The sequence below is a fragment of the Pinus tabuliformis genome, chromosome J, assembly GCF_031772625.1.
Source record: "Pinus tabuliformis cultivar Carrire ecotype Pingquan chromosome J, CPIR1, whole genome shotgun sequence".
Classification (NCBI taxonomy): domain Eukaryota; kingdom Viridiplantae; phylum Streptophyta; class Pinopsida; order Pinales; family Pinaceae; genus Pinus; species Pinus tabuliformis.
In genome coordinates this window covers 168,659,220-168,674,836 of record NC_142295.1, presented here as the reverse complement: position 1 = coordinate 168,674,836, position 15,617 = coordinate 168,659,220, and the positions used below count along the sequence as shown (strand labels likewise).

At 36.8% G+C, this 15,617-nt stretch overlaps 1 protein-coding gene across 1 annotated transcript in view; it reads left to right on the top strand.

The window, feature by feature from the left end:
• AIR9 (Outer arm dynein light chain 1 protein) overlaps window positions 1–15,617 on the top strand; it is a 160,884-nt gene that overhangs the window by 21,099 nt on the left and 124,168 nt on the right. The window contains exons 11-12 of the mRNA XM_089377429.1: window positions 12,622–12,854; window positions 12,990–13,104. Of these exons, the coding sequence (XP_089233555.1) occupies window positions 12,622–12,854; window positions 12,990–13,104 (348 nt within the window). The remainder of the gene's footprint in view (window positions 1–12,621; window positions 12,855–12,989; window positions 13,105–15,617) is intronic.

Here is a 15,617-nt window from a genome sequence, read left to right as displayed (position 1 = left end):
TACCCTTTACTCACACTTCTTCTTCTATTTCAGATGCTTGATGGATGCTTTTCAAGTGAGGTCGAGTCCTTTATATAGTGATATGTCCATTTAAAATAAGTTGACTTGTGCTTGTGTCTAGGCCAACATCTCTTTATAGAATGATCTATAGCTTCTCTGGAAGGCCGACATGATTGTGTACTTGTGACGAGGCCTTGGAGGGTTTATGTCTCTTATAATGACTCAAATAAATTCTCTTTTACAATATGTAACATGCCCAAATGGGTCTTCAATACATGATCATGACTCAATTGACTTTATGACTAAATGACCAATCCTAAGAGCTCACAATGGGAGCTTGACCTAAAAATAAATTTTCCTTGAGCATGAAACCCATGTCTCAAGATCAATAATAATAATAAATTTATTTTTCTCATTTCATTAAATAAATAAAATCACGATTACACATGTCATTATGAAGACTGAACCTAGTTACATATTTTAACATTCACAATTGAGGGACAAGTCGTAAGGGCTTGGGGAAGTCATCTCTGATTGAAAGATGACTACTTGTGTACTAAATGCTTTGCCACGGTACTCAACGGAGTAGTTTTGCAACTAGTGTCTACTCAAGGAAAGATACTACTCCCTTTGATGAACTATGGGCTTAATGTACTTGGAAGAAACAAGATTGAAGGCAAAGGATATCAAATGAAAAGTCTCAAGCTTTTGTTGTAAAATGCAAGAAGAAGAAAGGGAAGTTTGGAAAATTCAAAGGAAAACAAGATATGTCCAAGATACAATGCTATGGGTGCAATGAATATGGACATTTTAAGAGGAATTGTCCAAACACGAAAAACAACAAAAGGAAGGAAAGGAGTGGAGCTCACATAGCTGAAGAAAAGGAAGAACTTGAGGAGAAGCCGAAAGGTGAAGATCCGAAGATCTATACTATTGAAGGAGCTCCACATCTATCAAGTTTACTTACAATTTGTTGTTATTTTATTAGAAAGTTGTGGTTAGAGTAGCATGCATCGTTGCATTCTCTAGAAAAGTCTAGGTTTTTATGATGGCATCATAGAAGGAAGCATATGATAGTAGATGAATTAGAGTCTGCATGATCAAATCGCTTTGGAAAAAGTCATATAATTGACAAGAATGAGAAGATTTGGACCATCTTGCACATCACAATTCATCTAAGTATTTTCTAACATAACGTTAGAGGTAGCCATTGTGTAGAAAGGATCACTAGGATCCTCAAATAAGAACCATCATTTAGGGAAGGTTCTTTAATATTTGAAAGAAGCATCTCGCTGAAAAGTCATCTTGAAGGTTCTTTAATATTTGGTAAAAGTCATCTCGTTGACAAGAATGAGAAGATTTGGACTATCTTGCACATCACAGTTCATTCAAGTATTTTCTAGCATAATGTTAGAGGTTGCCATTTTGTAGAAAGGATCACTAGGATCCTCTCATAAGAACGATCATTTAGGGAAAGTTCTTTAATATTTGAAAGAAGCATTACGATATGACTAGTATAGTCCACTTAGTATGGAAACAATAGTCTTAAAGGATAAAGGCATGCAGATGTTCGAGTTGTAGTGTGAAAGACATAATTGAAATCTTTCTCCTAGAGAAGGAAACTCATCTTCGATAAGGATACAAAGCAAGCTCATTCAAAGGAAGGATGGATAGATGATTGTATGAAAGAAAAGGTATGCATGTCTTCAGTAACTCTTCTATAGAAGGTAGAATTCATGTCTACAAGAATCTTGCAGAAAGAGTTGGTCGTAAAAATGTACTCAGGAACATGAGCATGAGAGGATTACTCGATGCTTGAAAGAATTTTGGGATGCTTTGGAATGGCAAAAAATCAAGACTCTTCCATAATATAACATGACTTGGACATCATGATATTAATCACCATCAAATATGGTCTTCTAAAGAAAGAAAGAGAGTTGAAAATGACAACTCCAAGGAAGATTATATTGTAGCTTTCTGATTAGTTTGTTCCATAGGCACTTTGATTGAAAAGTGAAAGCACGGAGAAGGATTTTTGTACAATATGAAAGTAGCCCATGGGAAAGGATGTTGATCTCAAAGGAAACAAGTTAGATTTGATATCTTGACAAAAGGCCACCATGAAGAGGTAATTATGATATTGATGTTTTGGTATTGGTTATCTGGTTGGTATATGATTTTGCTACCTGGAAGAATGTTGCAGAAATGCATAATGGTAGTTGAGGCAAGTGTATATACAACTGTTTGTTTTGAACTCAATTCATAGAATACATGGATTGAGTGGATGGTTTTAGTAATCCTTGGAGGATTATATGGTCAAGATATCTACATCATCTTCGGATTGAAAGGTAGCAATACAAAAAGATAACTTGATGTTTATGTTTCGATGACAATAAAGATCACTTTCATGATTAGAGGGAGCTATGATTAACTCTACTTTGATTGGCTCAATATAATGCCTTTGTTGATGATGACTAGAGGAAAGTGATATGAAAGGTTGATGGCTTGAACCTTGTCACAGATTGGCTCCATTATATCCAAAAAAATAAAAGCTCAAAATGATGAGATGCAAAGGGGAGAAAGAGCCATGCAACTACTACTTGAAGATCTCCATGAAGAACTAGTAGCTGATGTATTTATGAAGACAAGCAAAGAGGCTTGTGGTTATGACTTCCCAACTGAAAGGAAGTAAGGAATCTCCTCTATGCTTGAGAGGAAGTAAGAAGTCTCCTTAAATATTTGAGAAGGAGCAAGGATCTACTCCCTAATCAAGAGGGAGTGAGGATCTCGTCTCTGGTTGAGAGGGAGTGATGTTAGACATCATATTCTCCATGTGTCATGCATTACACTTGGAATAACAGTCATAAGTCTAGTGAAGGCACTAGGAAATGAGAATGGAGGATTGGATAAGCATCTCGAATTGGTACTCCTTGAGGATAGAGAATTCAAGATAGGGAGTAGTCATGTGGATTGACACTCTTTGAGGATTGGAAATGTATCCAAGACAAGTGTGGTCGAAGAGGATTGATATTTTTTGAGGATTGGAAATCCAAGAAAAGAATAGTCCTTAAAGGACATACCTAGTGAACATCTGGACAGGGTATGTGCCTTAAGAGGTGTTGAGAAATGTAACTAGTATCGACCTTCATAATTGTATTTGAGTCATTTATATTTCTCAAAAGAGAAAAATGAAAAATCATTATAAAGGACAAATTATTTATAAGTATAAGTTTCATGCTCTATTTATTTTCTTAGGTCAAAACATACATTAAATGCTTCTAGGGTTTGTGTCATGAGTCATTGTCCATGTCATCATGTGGTAGACCCCTCTTGGGCTTATTGTGTCAAATAAACAAAATTTATTTTATGTATTTGGTCATGTAAACCCTCCTCCACCAAGTTGGCCTGCCATTCATCAAGTCGACCTCATTAAGGAGCTAGAACCACTATATGTAACCATGCATTCAAACTGTTGGGAGATCATCCATTCAAGTGATTCAATCTGCACTTGCAAGAAAAAAAAAGATGTGTAAAGAACCTTGAAAAGAAGGAAGAACTGAAGCGAAGGAATGAGAGACACTTGTCAAGAAAAAGGAAGCTAAATTTCTCTGTTTTTCTGTCACATGTGTGAGCTAGGGTTATTGCAGTTTGATCTATTGCAGGCCGAAGTTCAGGAGTTGCAGAGAGGGCCGAGACCTTTATTGATTTGCTTTGAAAGAGTTGTTTTAAATTAATTCATGGATAACTTGTCTACATGGGAGGTTGACGTGGTGGATTGGAGGAAGTTTATGTCTTGGTCAAAGGGTCTAGGTTGTCTCTTTTGATTTGATTCTAAAGAAGAGGAGATAATTTTTGGGTTTTCACTTAGGAGAGGGGAGGAGAGGGGTTTTGCCCTGGTTGAGTGCCTACATCTTGTGTTCTTGTCGTTGTGATCTTCATAGTTTTGGCAATTGTTTTGATGATAAGAACTTAATAATAGAAAAAGAAGCAATAAGAAATTAGAAGAAATTGTCATGTTAATGAGAAATCAAATTAAAGAAACCCTAATAAACTGCCCTAAGGATTTCTCAACAAGAGGTAGTGTGGTGTCTCACGTAAAGCCTCCCAACATTATGCTCTAATATATATAAAGCTTGTTAGTTAAAGGCCTTGCTATGTTGACAATGCTGGTTAGGATGTTGATCCTTGAGAATGGCTTCTCAATCTGACTCTTCTTATGAAAATATTTTAGTTTGAAAGAATCCTTGTACTAGTGTACAATTATGAATACCTCCCTAGTTAGGAGGGAGTGTTGAAAAATGTAACTAGTTTCGGTCTACATAATTGTCATTGTACTCATGTCATTATGTATATCTTATGTAATAGGAAAAAGAAGGAAGAAAAATATTATTCTCAAGCATGAGTTTCATTCTCCATTTGATTGGTCAAATAGGTCAAGCATACATTTTATGCTTCTAGGATTTGTCAAGTCAAAAGAATATTTGTCATGAGGTAAGAGAGTCATTATCATTTGTATAAGACCCATTTGGGCAAGTTGTAACATGTAAAAGATATTATTTGTATGTCTAGAAAGTCATTTGTAACCTCCAAGATCAAGTCGACCCTGCAAGAGGAAGTCGGCCTAGAAAAGGCCTAATTCGACCTCATGAGAAGCATATATACTTCGACCTCATTAACATATACAACATCAAGTTCGATTTGCGACAAGAAGTGAGAAGAAGAAGAGCAAAGGTCAAGGAAAAAGAAGAATCTCAAGAAGAAACTGAAAATTTGGCTTTTGTACACATTTATGCTCACACGTGCAAGAAATCTAGGGTTTCTGTAGTCTGTTGGGGGCCCAAAGCTGCAGGTCCGAATTTCAGACTTGAAGTAGGGCCGAAATTGTGATTTGGAGCAGATTGGAGGAGGTTTGACCTTTGTTGACTTGGTTGATCTTTGACTTGTTTGAAAGAGATTTTTTGGAGGGCTGACTTAGTGCTTGGAGTAAGTGTTGGTTTTGAAGTTTGGATGTGGGATTTCTCATTTGATCTGATTCTATAAGCAGAGAAGAGATTCTTTTTGGATTTTCCCCTTTAGAGGGGTTTTGCCCTGTCTTGGAGCCTATATTTTGTGTCCATTGTCTTTTATAATCTTCATGGTTTATGGTCTTGATGATTGTTTGATGAAAATAATCTGATTGAGAATAATAAGAAGCTAACATAAGTTCACAAGCTTTTATCAAGGATAAGGAGAATTGTTTAAATAGTTGCCATACCAGATTCTCCAACATTTGAGATCTACCACAAAAAGTTAGTGTTGAGAAATCTATAGTGCAGTAGTTAGGATGATTTCTCTTTCTACGATAACCGTTTGTGATATCTTATTTACTTTTTCTTGCTTATTAACTTCTCTTATTATTATGTTTGTTTATCATCAAACAACTACCAAGAAAAAGAAGAACAATAGTACACAAGTGCACAGGATATAGGCTGCAAGCCAGGGCCAAAATCTCTCCACTTGAGAGGAAAACCTATAAATCTCTTCTCTTCATATAGATTCTTCAATTGACAAATTCCAAGACCTTTAGACCAAGACCAATACCCTTCCAAGACCAAGTCCGACCTCTCCTGATGATGTGCTTCCTTTGTCCAAGTCAATCCCAGTTAAATCTCTTCCAGCAGCAGAACTTCGATCCCTAGCTTCAGAATTTCGGCTTCTACGGCAGGTTTGAAATTTTCGGCCCCCAACAACTACTACTGCATCCACATGTGGGAGTGTAATTTAGCCTTCCAAGGCCTCCCAACAACTTAGCTTGCTTCGCTTCCTTGTCTAGGGCTAAAAGGTAACCTAGTAGGTCCTTCCAACAACTTTGATTCTCTTTCAGCAAATAGAGAATTTTGACCTTGAAGCAACAAACCCTAGCCTTCCTTCTTCACACGTCTGAGATAGAATTAGCCTAGAAACTTTGTCCTTCGTCCTCTTCCTTCTTCGCTAGCCTTTTTTTGCTCCTTTGCTTGAATGTGATGTGAAGTGAATGTGTCTCAAGGAGGTCGAGTTCCCTCCTTTATATAGGCTTCTTAAGGTGGAGGTGGTTCCTCAAAATTGGACGACTTCTCAGTTGCTAGGCTGACTTGGTATAGAAGGGTATTTTGACACTTTTAATTACAAAAATAATTTTCTTCACAAGTTACAATGTGCATGATTGGGTCTTCAACAACTGACAATGGCTCTTTTGACTTCTTACCTAGGACAAACCCTAGAGGCACTCAATGGGTGCTTGACCTCTAAAATGAAATACCTTGAGCATAAAACCGATGCCAAAGAATAACAATAATTTTTCTTTCATTTTACAAAATACAAGAATCAAAGTACATTTCATATTTATGAAGACCGAACCTAGTTACACATTTTTCAACACTCCCTCTTAACTAGGGAGGTATTCATAAATGGTACATGGACATTCTCGATCTAAAGAAATCTCATAAGAAGAGTCAAATTGGCAACTGATCTGTTTAGCATCATAATAACTGCTATTGTCACATAGCAAGGCCTTGACTAACAATTCTATCTCTCCACAAGATCAGAGCGCAATGCTGGCGAGATCGATGATTTATAGACACCATCATCATTGTCTCTTAAGGCGCATACCCCACTTAGGTGTTGACAGAAAATGTCTTTCTTGGACTATTCTTTTCTTGGATATCTAGTCCTTAAAGAATATCGGTTGTTGACTACTCTTATCTTGGATGCCCTACCTCATCCTCAAAGAGTATCGGATGCCAGCTGCTTACCCAATCCTCCATTTTGTCTTCCCAAGTGAAGACAAGAATGATGTGTCTATCTCTCCCTTTCAACTGGGGAAAATATATCAACCAGACCAAGCTTGTCTCTCAAATATACAAGCTTCTTATTAGGAAGAGATTTTGTCAATATGTCAGCTACTTGCTCATCGATGGAGATATACTGTAGCTGCAACACACCATCTTGTACTAGCTTCTGAATGTAGTGATACTTGTTGTTTATATGCTTTGTCTTTCCATGAAACACTGGGTCTTCAGACAATCTTATACAATTGGTGTTATCACAATGTATCACTGTAGGGTCCATTGGTCCTTCAAACAAGTCAGACAACAACTTCCTCAACCAGACAGCTTCTCTACTTACTTCATAGGCTGCAATATATTCAGCCTCAACACTACTTAAAGCAATCGATTCTTGCTTTTTGCTCATCATCTTGTAGTGCTCCTTCCATCCTGCTCACTGCCTCCCTAGTCAGAATCTGTATATCCAATCAAGTGGACATCATTCCTCCTAGGCAGTAGTGGATTGTACCTTGCAGATATCTCAGAATGTGCTTGGTTGCTATCCAATGATCATGCTTTTGGTTCAACTTGGAACTGACTGAGAACATTTACTGCAAAACATATGTCTGGTCGAGTATACACCAAGTACATCAATGAGCCAATCAATTGTCTATACTTGGTCGGATCCACTTGGCTTGATTCAGAACTCCTTAGTCCTTTCAAGTTTGTAATCATCGGTGTTGTCATTGGTTTGCAATCCATCATGTCAAACCTCTTCAACATCTTGATCACATACTTCCCTTGACCTAGATAGATCTCATTAGGTTCCTGCTAGACTTCTAGTCCCAAATAGTAGTGCATCAACCTAAGATCCTTCATATCGAATTCTGATACTAGCTGCTTCTTGCGTTCTTGGATTCGAACTTCCATACTTGTCAAGAGAAGATCATCCACATACAGAAGAATAATCAGAGGCTCACCTTTTACAACCTTGATGTAGAGATTCAGATCAACATAACTCTTTGTGAAGCCCAATATTTTTAGGTATGCATCCATCCTAGAATACGATGCCCTTGGTGCTTACTTAAGACCATATAATGCCTTATTTAACCTGCAAACATAAGACTCTCTATCTTTGACTTCAAATCCCAAGGGTTGCTCTCTATAAACTTCTTCATCAATTATGCCATTCAGGAATGCAGTCTTGACATCCATTTGATGTATATTCCATCCCATCAATGCTGCCAAAGAGACCAATGAGCGTATAGTTGTATACCTTGTTGTTGGAGCAAATATCTCTTCATAATTAAAGCGACTTGGAAGTTACCACAAACTTGTCCTCAGGCCTAGGTATGATCTCCCATACCCCATTCTTCATTATCGATTGGTATTCTTCATTCATGGCATCTTTCCATTCTTGATGATTGACAACTTCTTCAAATGTGGATGGCTCTGCTTCTATTAACTTTGTCATATATGCTGCATACCCTGAATATCTTTTGGGCTTCTTGCTTTCTCTAAATGTGCCTTTAGTTGCTCCATGACCCTCTGCATCTAATAGAGTAGATTTCAACTAGTTAGGTCTCTTTCTAGTCTCGGGGATTACCACAGGTTGTATAGGTTCACTGGGACCTTCATCTTCATGATTTAATTCTTCTTCCTCCCTAGTAACTTCATCTTCAAATACCGGAAGTTCTTCATCATCAGAGTCCATAGGTAGATCCTTTGATTTGTTGAATGCAATACTTTAATCAAATATCACATCTCGACTGACTTCTATTCGGTGTCCTTTTATGTAGATCCTATAGGCCTTAGAAGAATTACTGTAACCAACAAATGTTCCCTTCATGCCTGATGGATCCAACTTCTTTCTCTTGTCCTTTGGTATGTGAATATAGACAGGACAACCAAAAATTCAGAGATGATCCACACTTGGTTTCTCCCCAGTGAATGCTTCTTTACGAGTCATGTTATGTGGTGACTTGTAGGGACTTCGATTTTGTATGTATACAACTGTCTTCGTAGCTTCTCCCCACATAAATTTTGGCAAATATTGATCATGTAGCATAGCTTTTACACTTTCTTCAATGGACTGATCCTTTCGTTTTGCAACCCCATTTTGCTCGGGATTATATGGGACTCTCAGCTCCCTCTTAATCCCAGACTCCTTACAGAAGGCTATAATTTCTTTCGATGTGTATTCTCCTCCATTATCATATCTAAATATTTTGATTCTCCTTTCTGTAAGGTTCTCTACTTCAGGCTTGAATACATGAAATTTGATAAATACTTCATGCTTGGATTTCATTAAGTAAACCCATGTTTTCCTTGAATGGTCATCTATAGATGTTACATAATATAGATGACCTCCAAGTGACTTTGGAGTCATAGGACCATAGACATCAAAATGAATAAAATCCAAGATTTCTTTTGACCTTGAAGCATTGCTTCCAAATGGTCTCTTGGTGTTCTTACCCAATGCACATTCCTTGCATACTCCTTCATGATCTTATTTTAGTTTGGGGATGCCATTCACTATTGAATTTAGGGCTGGTAAGATTTTGTAGTGAAGATGACCAAATAATCTATGCCAAAGTTCACATGGGCTAACTTCTATGTGAACCAAAGCTTGTGCGAGGGGAGTTAACAATTTGTAAAGTCTTCCTTCATGGATCCCAATCATTCTTGCATCTTCTATGCTTGAGTTTTTACCCCATACTACAACCTTTCCATTAATGAAATAAAATATATCACCCTTGTCTTCTAGACATGAAATGGAAAGTAAATTCTTGTGCAAACCTAGAACAAATAAGATATTGTTGAGATGAATGTTTCCTCCATTCTCTAGCTCAAGTGAAGTTGATCCAATTCCTCTCACAGGGTAGCTTTTATTGTCACCAAGCTCTAAAGATTAAGAAGACTTTGCTTTTGATAATGTCTTTAATTGCTTGTGTTGACCAGTCATATGTCTTATTGCTCTATTGCGATCACCCAAATATTCTCATCTTGAAATGTGCCAGTCAGTGTTGAGAATAGTCCTTCATCCTTTGTAGATGTGTTGGTCACTTCCTTTTTAGAAAGAAATAGGAGATCCCATACTTCTCTGATGTGCTTCTTGAGTTGACTTGCCAACTTCGTACACTTCTTTAGGAACTTCTTCAGTGTAGTAGAGATCTTCATTATGCCCTTAGCCAACGTTAGCTCTGATACCATGTTGAGAAATCTATAGGGCAGTAGTTAGGATGATTTCTCTTTCAAAGATGCTTGTGATATCTTTTTTACTTTTCCTTACTTGCTAACTTCTTCTCTTATTATTATGTTTGCTTATCATCAAACAACTACCAAGAACAATAAGAACAATAATACACAAGTACACATGATATAGGTTGCAACCTAGGGCCAAAACCTCTCCACTTAAGAGGAAAACCCATAAATCTCTTCTCTTCTTATAGATTCTTCAATTGACGAATTCCAAGACCTCTAGACCAAGACCAATACCCTTCCAATCCCAAGTTCGACCTCTCCTGATGATGTACTTCCTTTGTCCAAGTCAAACCTCTTCCAACAACACAACTTCAATGCCCAGCTTCAAAATTTTGGCCTTGATTGCAGGTCTGTAATTTTCGGCCCCCAACAACTTCTTCTGCATCCACACATGTGGGTGTAATTTAGCCTTCCAAGGCCTCCCAACAACTTTGCTTGCTTTGCTTCCTTGTCTAAGGCTTGAAGGTGACCTAGTAGGTCCTTCCAACAACTTTGATTCTCTTTCAGCAAATAGAGAATTTTGACCTTGAAGCAACAAATCCTAGCCTTCCTTCTTCGCACGTGTGAAATAGAATTAGCCCAGAAACTTCGTCCTTCGTCCTCTTCCTTCTTCGCTAGCCTTTTTTTGCTCCTCCTTCGCTTGAATGAGATGTGAAGTGAATGTGTCTCAAGGAGGTAGAGTTCCCTCCTTTATATAGGCTTCCTAAGGTGGATGTGGCTCCTCAAAATAGGCCGACTTCTCAGCTACCAGGCTGACTTGGTCTTGAAGAGTATTTTGACACTTATAATTACAAAAATAATTTTCTTTACAAGTTACAATGTGCCCAATGGGGTCTTCAGCTTATGACAATTACTCTTTTGACTTCTTGACCTAGGACAAACCCTAGAAGCACTCAATGGGTGCTTGACCTCTAGAATAAAAGACCTTGAGCATGAAACCCATTCTCAAAAATAACAATGATATTTTTTCTTTCATTTTACAAAATACAAGAACCAAAAGTGCATTTCATATTTATGAAGACGGAACCTAGTTACACATTTTCCAACAGTTAGAAGAATAGATAAATGGAAAGGTAGATGGGGGGATAAATATGACATGATTATAACAAAATTTTTGGGTTATCTTGATGATGTAATCTTGACAACTAGAACATTTCACAGCTTACAAGAAAACTTACTATCGTTGGAAAAACTTACTTCTCATCAATTGCTTTCCTGCTTCCAAAAGGAGCCTGTAAAAGTGGTTTGGCTTCAAGCTAGATCCTAACAGTCCATTGAAAATTCCTTGTTGCTTGACATCCTACAGGATTGATGGTTTTTCAACTCTACATCTCTCTAGCCTTTCCCTGGCCTACTTGTTCCAAGCCTTGTGTAGTGCTTTCTTCCTGCATTCTACCTCCTATAATCTTCCTATTGGAGAGCAGTATGATTAAAATGTTTCTTCTATGCCAACCTCCTTTGTCGTGGCCTTCCCTTTCCCCCTTCCCTCCTTGAATTGGAGCAGTTTTACCCTAAACTACCTTGATAGCACTGAAAGATTTGATATTCTCCCTGAGATGCCACCCCTTGTGTCATTAGTAATGAGGACTGTGTTTGTAGATCTCCCTTACAATCTTTCAAAATGATGGGCTAATAAATCATGATTATTTGAAGTGTGTTGGTAGCCTTGATCAGCCAACCACTAAGAATTAAACTTACAAAGCTTTTGAAACAACATCAATTTAAAAAGCAAAATAATGTATAAATTGAAAAACTTGATAAGATACACGCAAGACAGACCTGTTTCAATTAAGGTGTAAAGAGCTTGTTCAGCACCGGGAAACCCAATTTTCTGTGTCCTCCATTCTTCCTTAATTGCCAGATTGTCCAGGAGTTTTGCCACATTACGTTTACAGATATCCACACAAGCTGGGAGCTGATCTCTTCAAAATTTGTGATAGCTTCATCCACTCAAGCAAAGAGATCCCAAAAGGGATTGAAATTTTTGTTCCTTTAAAAGATCAAGTTTGGAATCCCCTTCAAAGATTATCCTTAGGAATCCCATGTTCATACACTGCTTAACCCAACCATTAAATCCTCCATTACTGCTTGATTATTACTCTTCAGATCAATTTTTTTCGTGTATGTACTATATAGAGGCAAAGATCCAAGAATAGCTATTCTATATCATTCCTCGATCACCTGCCTTTCTTGGATTTGTCTTGGAACGACCATTCAAGTTAACTTCAATCCATCCCTCCTGGGGTGGGTACCAAATATGATGGGCGAGGGACTTGCCATGGCCCGTCCTTTATTGGGGGACTATGATTAATTAAATTTAAAAGCTTATTCCGATGAGTTACTTCCTGCCCCAGAACTAAACTTCAATTATTTTCTATAAAATGATTGAGCTTTCTGGTTTTATATTCCTTTACTTTCAGCACTTAGGAGCAGCCTTGGCATTCACACAGCTGTATTGTAGATTGATGTTCTCCCTAGTCCTATTGGCCTATTTTGATCACTCATAGACTTTATCTTAGAATTATCTTGTCTCATCTATCTTATGATTTATCTATATTGATAAGAGTTTCAACAGATTCAACAATGCAGTTTCTTATCGAACAATGGAGAGGTCACTTGCCACCAGGGTACCTGCTAAAGAAAGCCTCTATTGATCCACCATTTGAGGAAGATGCCTGCCGTTGCCATTTTGTTTTTGTAAAGGACCGTAATGTGTATGATGAAGCTGATTTGGCTTTAAGATTGCAGTGGTTTATAGGAGAAAAGACACCAACAAACTTTGAGATCATTAAAGGTGCTGTGACTGAGGTAGGAAAGCAGCATGGAGTCATCTCTTTGCTAGTATTTTGTGAACCATTTGTTTGAAGAAGCACAGTAACAAATATATGGTAATATTTCCCTGTTTGAAGTATTTGAGCATCTAATTGACTGAAATTTCACCAGGTGTACTGGCCAAAGCATGAAGAGATCGACAAATTCTTGAAGGTGGAGTGCACTCCAGTTTTGAGGGGGACTGAGTATCCACCCATTTTTGCTGTATCTTCGCCCATTGCTCCTGGTTAGTGTTTTTCCTGCTAGTGAGGGATTTACGTAAATGATTGTTGTCAGTTCTGTAGCTGCATAGGTTTTTATAATGTCAAAAATAAAGCTGTTTCCCAAAAACATGAAAAGTAAGAGGTTTTTTAATAGGATGCAGTTTGCAATGTGTCACTGAAATGCTCTAATTTTTTCAATTAACCAGAAATTTAAGTCAAACCAAAATTTGAAATGCAAGCACCTACTTGGATATTTTGTTTGGAGGATTCCGGCTGTTGTTGCTCCCAATCTGCTCCTGCTACCAAACCGACCGAATCCACCCTGCCTATTTGGGATCATCCTCTTCGGTTCCCAGATCCGCAGTACGTTGAAATCAAAGTCTTCTGGCCCTCGTGCCCAAAACTCCAAGAACAGAAGTTCAATTTTACAATTTTTTTGAACCTCAGGCTCATTCCTCAGATTTCACAGCTTTTCTTCCCATCTCTCTCCCCCATATTCCTCCTTTCCCTATCTTATATAGAATCTTGTTCTGCCTCCAACCGGTGACCCCTTGTCTGAGGTTCCTCCAGCGTAGGGATAAGGTGATAAGCTTTAGTTGAAGCCCGAGCAGGCATCCGACACCTGTGTTAATGGTTGACAGCGAACCCCTTTTAGTAAAATATATGTATCTTATTGTATTCATTGTTTTCGTTATAACTCCTTGTGATTATATATATATATTGCATTTCCCTTACTATTTTGTATAATACATTGTCTTTCCCCTTTAATATTTTTGTGAGATAGGTATTCACTTAGAACTTTCAATCATTAATTGAAATTCGTTTATCCTTCGCTTGGCAATTTTCATAATAAGTTAATATGTATACTAGTGCAGTGCATGTGATGCATGCATATATAGCTATCATATATATGCCTCGTATGCATGCTAATATTCCTATGCTGCTTGTAATTTGAGATGGGCCGTTACAGTCACACTATAACAGCACTTACGAGTATCTATTTGATTTTGTAGGAAGACCTTCTATACCATTGAAATGATCAACTTTTATCTTTGTTTTACTAACCAAATTGAGAAACCTGAGGAAACGGGCTACTTCATCATTCATGGTTCATGGTGTCAAGCTTGCAGTCTAGGGAACCACAGGCACCTTTGTTCAGTAAAAATGTCAAAAATCTGGAGTGAAGATGGTAATATTGCAGAATCTGGAATCTGATAATTATACAGATTGGATTGTGTTCGTCTGAATCAGCCAAACTTGAAAAAGGCATCTAATCTGCAATTCTCGTCTTTTTTACTGTATCTCGCAAATGAGCTCTAGTAATTTTCCTTCATTCAAAAAACAAGTAGTTACTTCTCAATTGATGCATCAAGTCCAAATCAGAAATACCACAAAATTCGTTTTCCATTGAAATAGAATCTGTTTTTCAACTGTTCGGCCAGAGTGGTTTGTTCCCAAATTCAATATGTGTGAATGCTGAATATTAATTTTGTACAGTCTTGCATGGTTAAGTTTAAATGAAAGATTTTATATTCTAAATGCATAATTTACACAATCTGATTGCGCCGAGTGGTTCATTCCACAATCCAGTATGAGGGGATGTGTAATTGTGTCCGTGCTCAACTTGGAGTCGATAAGTGTCCTTTTAAAAAAGTACTTTAAATGAAAAAATATTGTCGTCTAGGATAAAAACATAAATAATTAAATAATATGTTATATGATGTTAAATAATATAATTTCTATATAAAATTACAGAGATAAAGTAATTAAAACAAGTACTTTAAATGAAAAAGCATTGTTGTCTTTGATAAAAACATAAATAATTAAATAATATGTTATATGATGTTAAATAATATAATTTTTATATAACTTTACAGAGATAAGGTAATTAAAAAAAAAAACTTCTATTTCTCTTATAAATATTTCAATATAGTACTTAAATAAAATGTTTGATATTTAACTTGGTAAAATATTTCAATGCTCGAAAAGAAAAAGTAATTAAAGGTAAAATAGTTTAGTTACTAATAAGAGGAAAATGTGTATCTTATTCAATTTTTATTATAAAATAATATATATACTAAATTATTAAAAAATACAATTTAAACAATGAAAAATTACACATGGTTTATATAGAGAGAGACATAAAACCACTATAGATCTATCTTAATCATGGATTTATCAAGCACTAAAAGGGATTAAATCTCTTGGGGTGTAAATCTTTTTTCAAATTTTGCATTCTAAAAAGACATTTGCATATAATGAGATTTGATCCCTCTCGGCTCTTGGTAGATCCGTGGTTAAGATGGATCTATACTGGTAAATATATAGATTGGATTATGCTCATCTGAAACATCCAAACTTGAAAAAGGCATCTAATCTGCATTTCTTTTGTCTTTTTTTTACTGTATCTCTCAAATAAGCTCTAGTAATTTTCCTTCACTAAAGAAGAAAGCAGTTTCTTCTCAATTGTTAAGCATCAAGTCCGGATCAGAAATACCACAAAATTCGTTTTCCATTGAAATAGAATCTGTTTTTC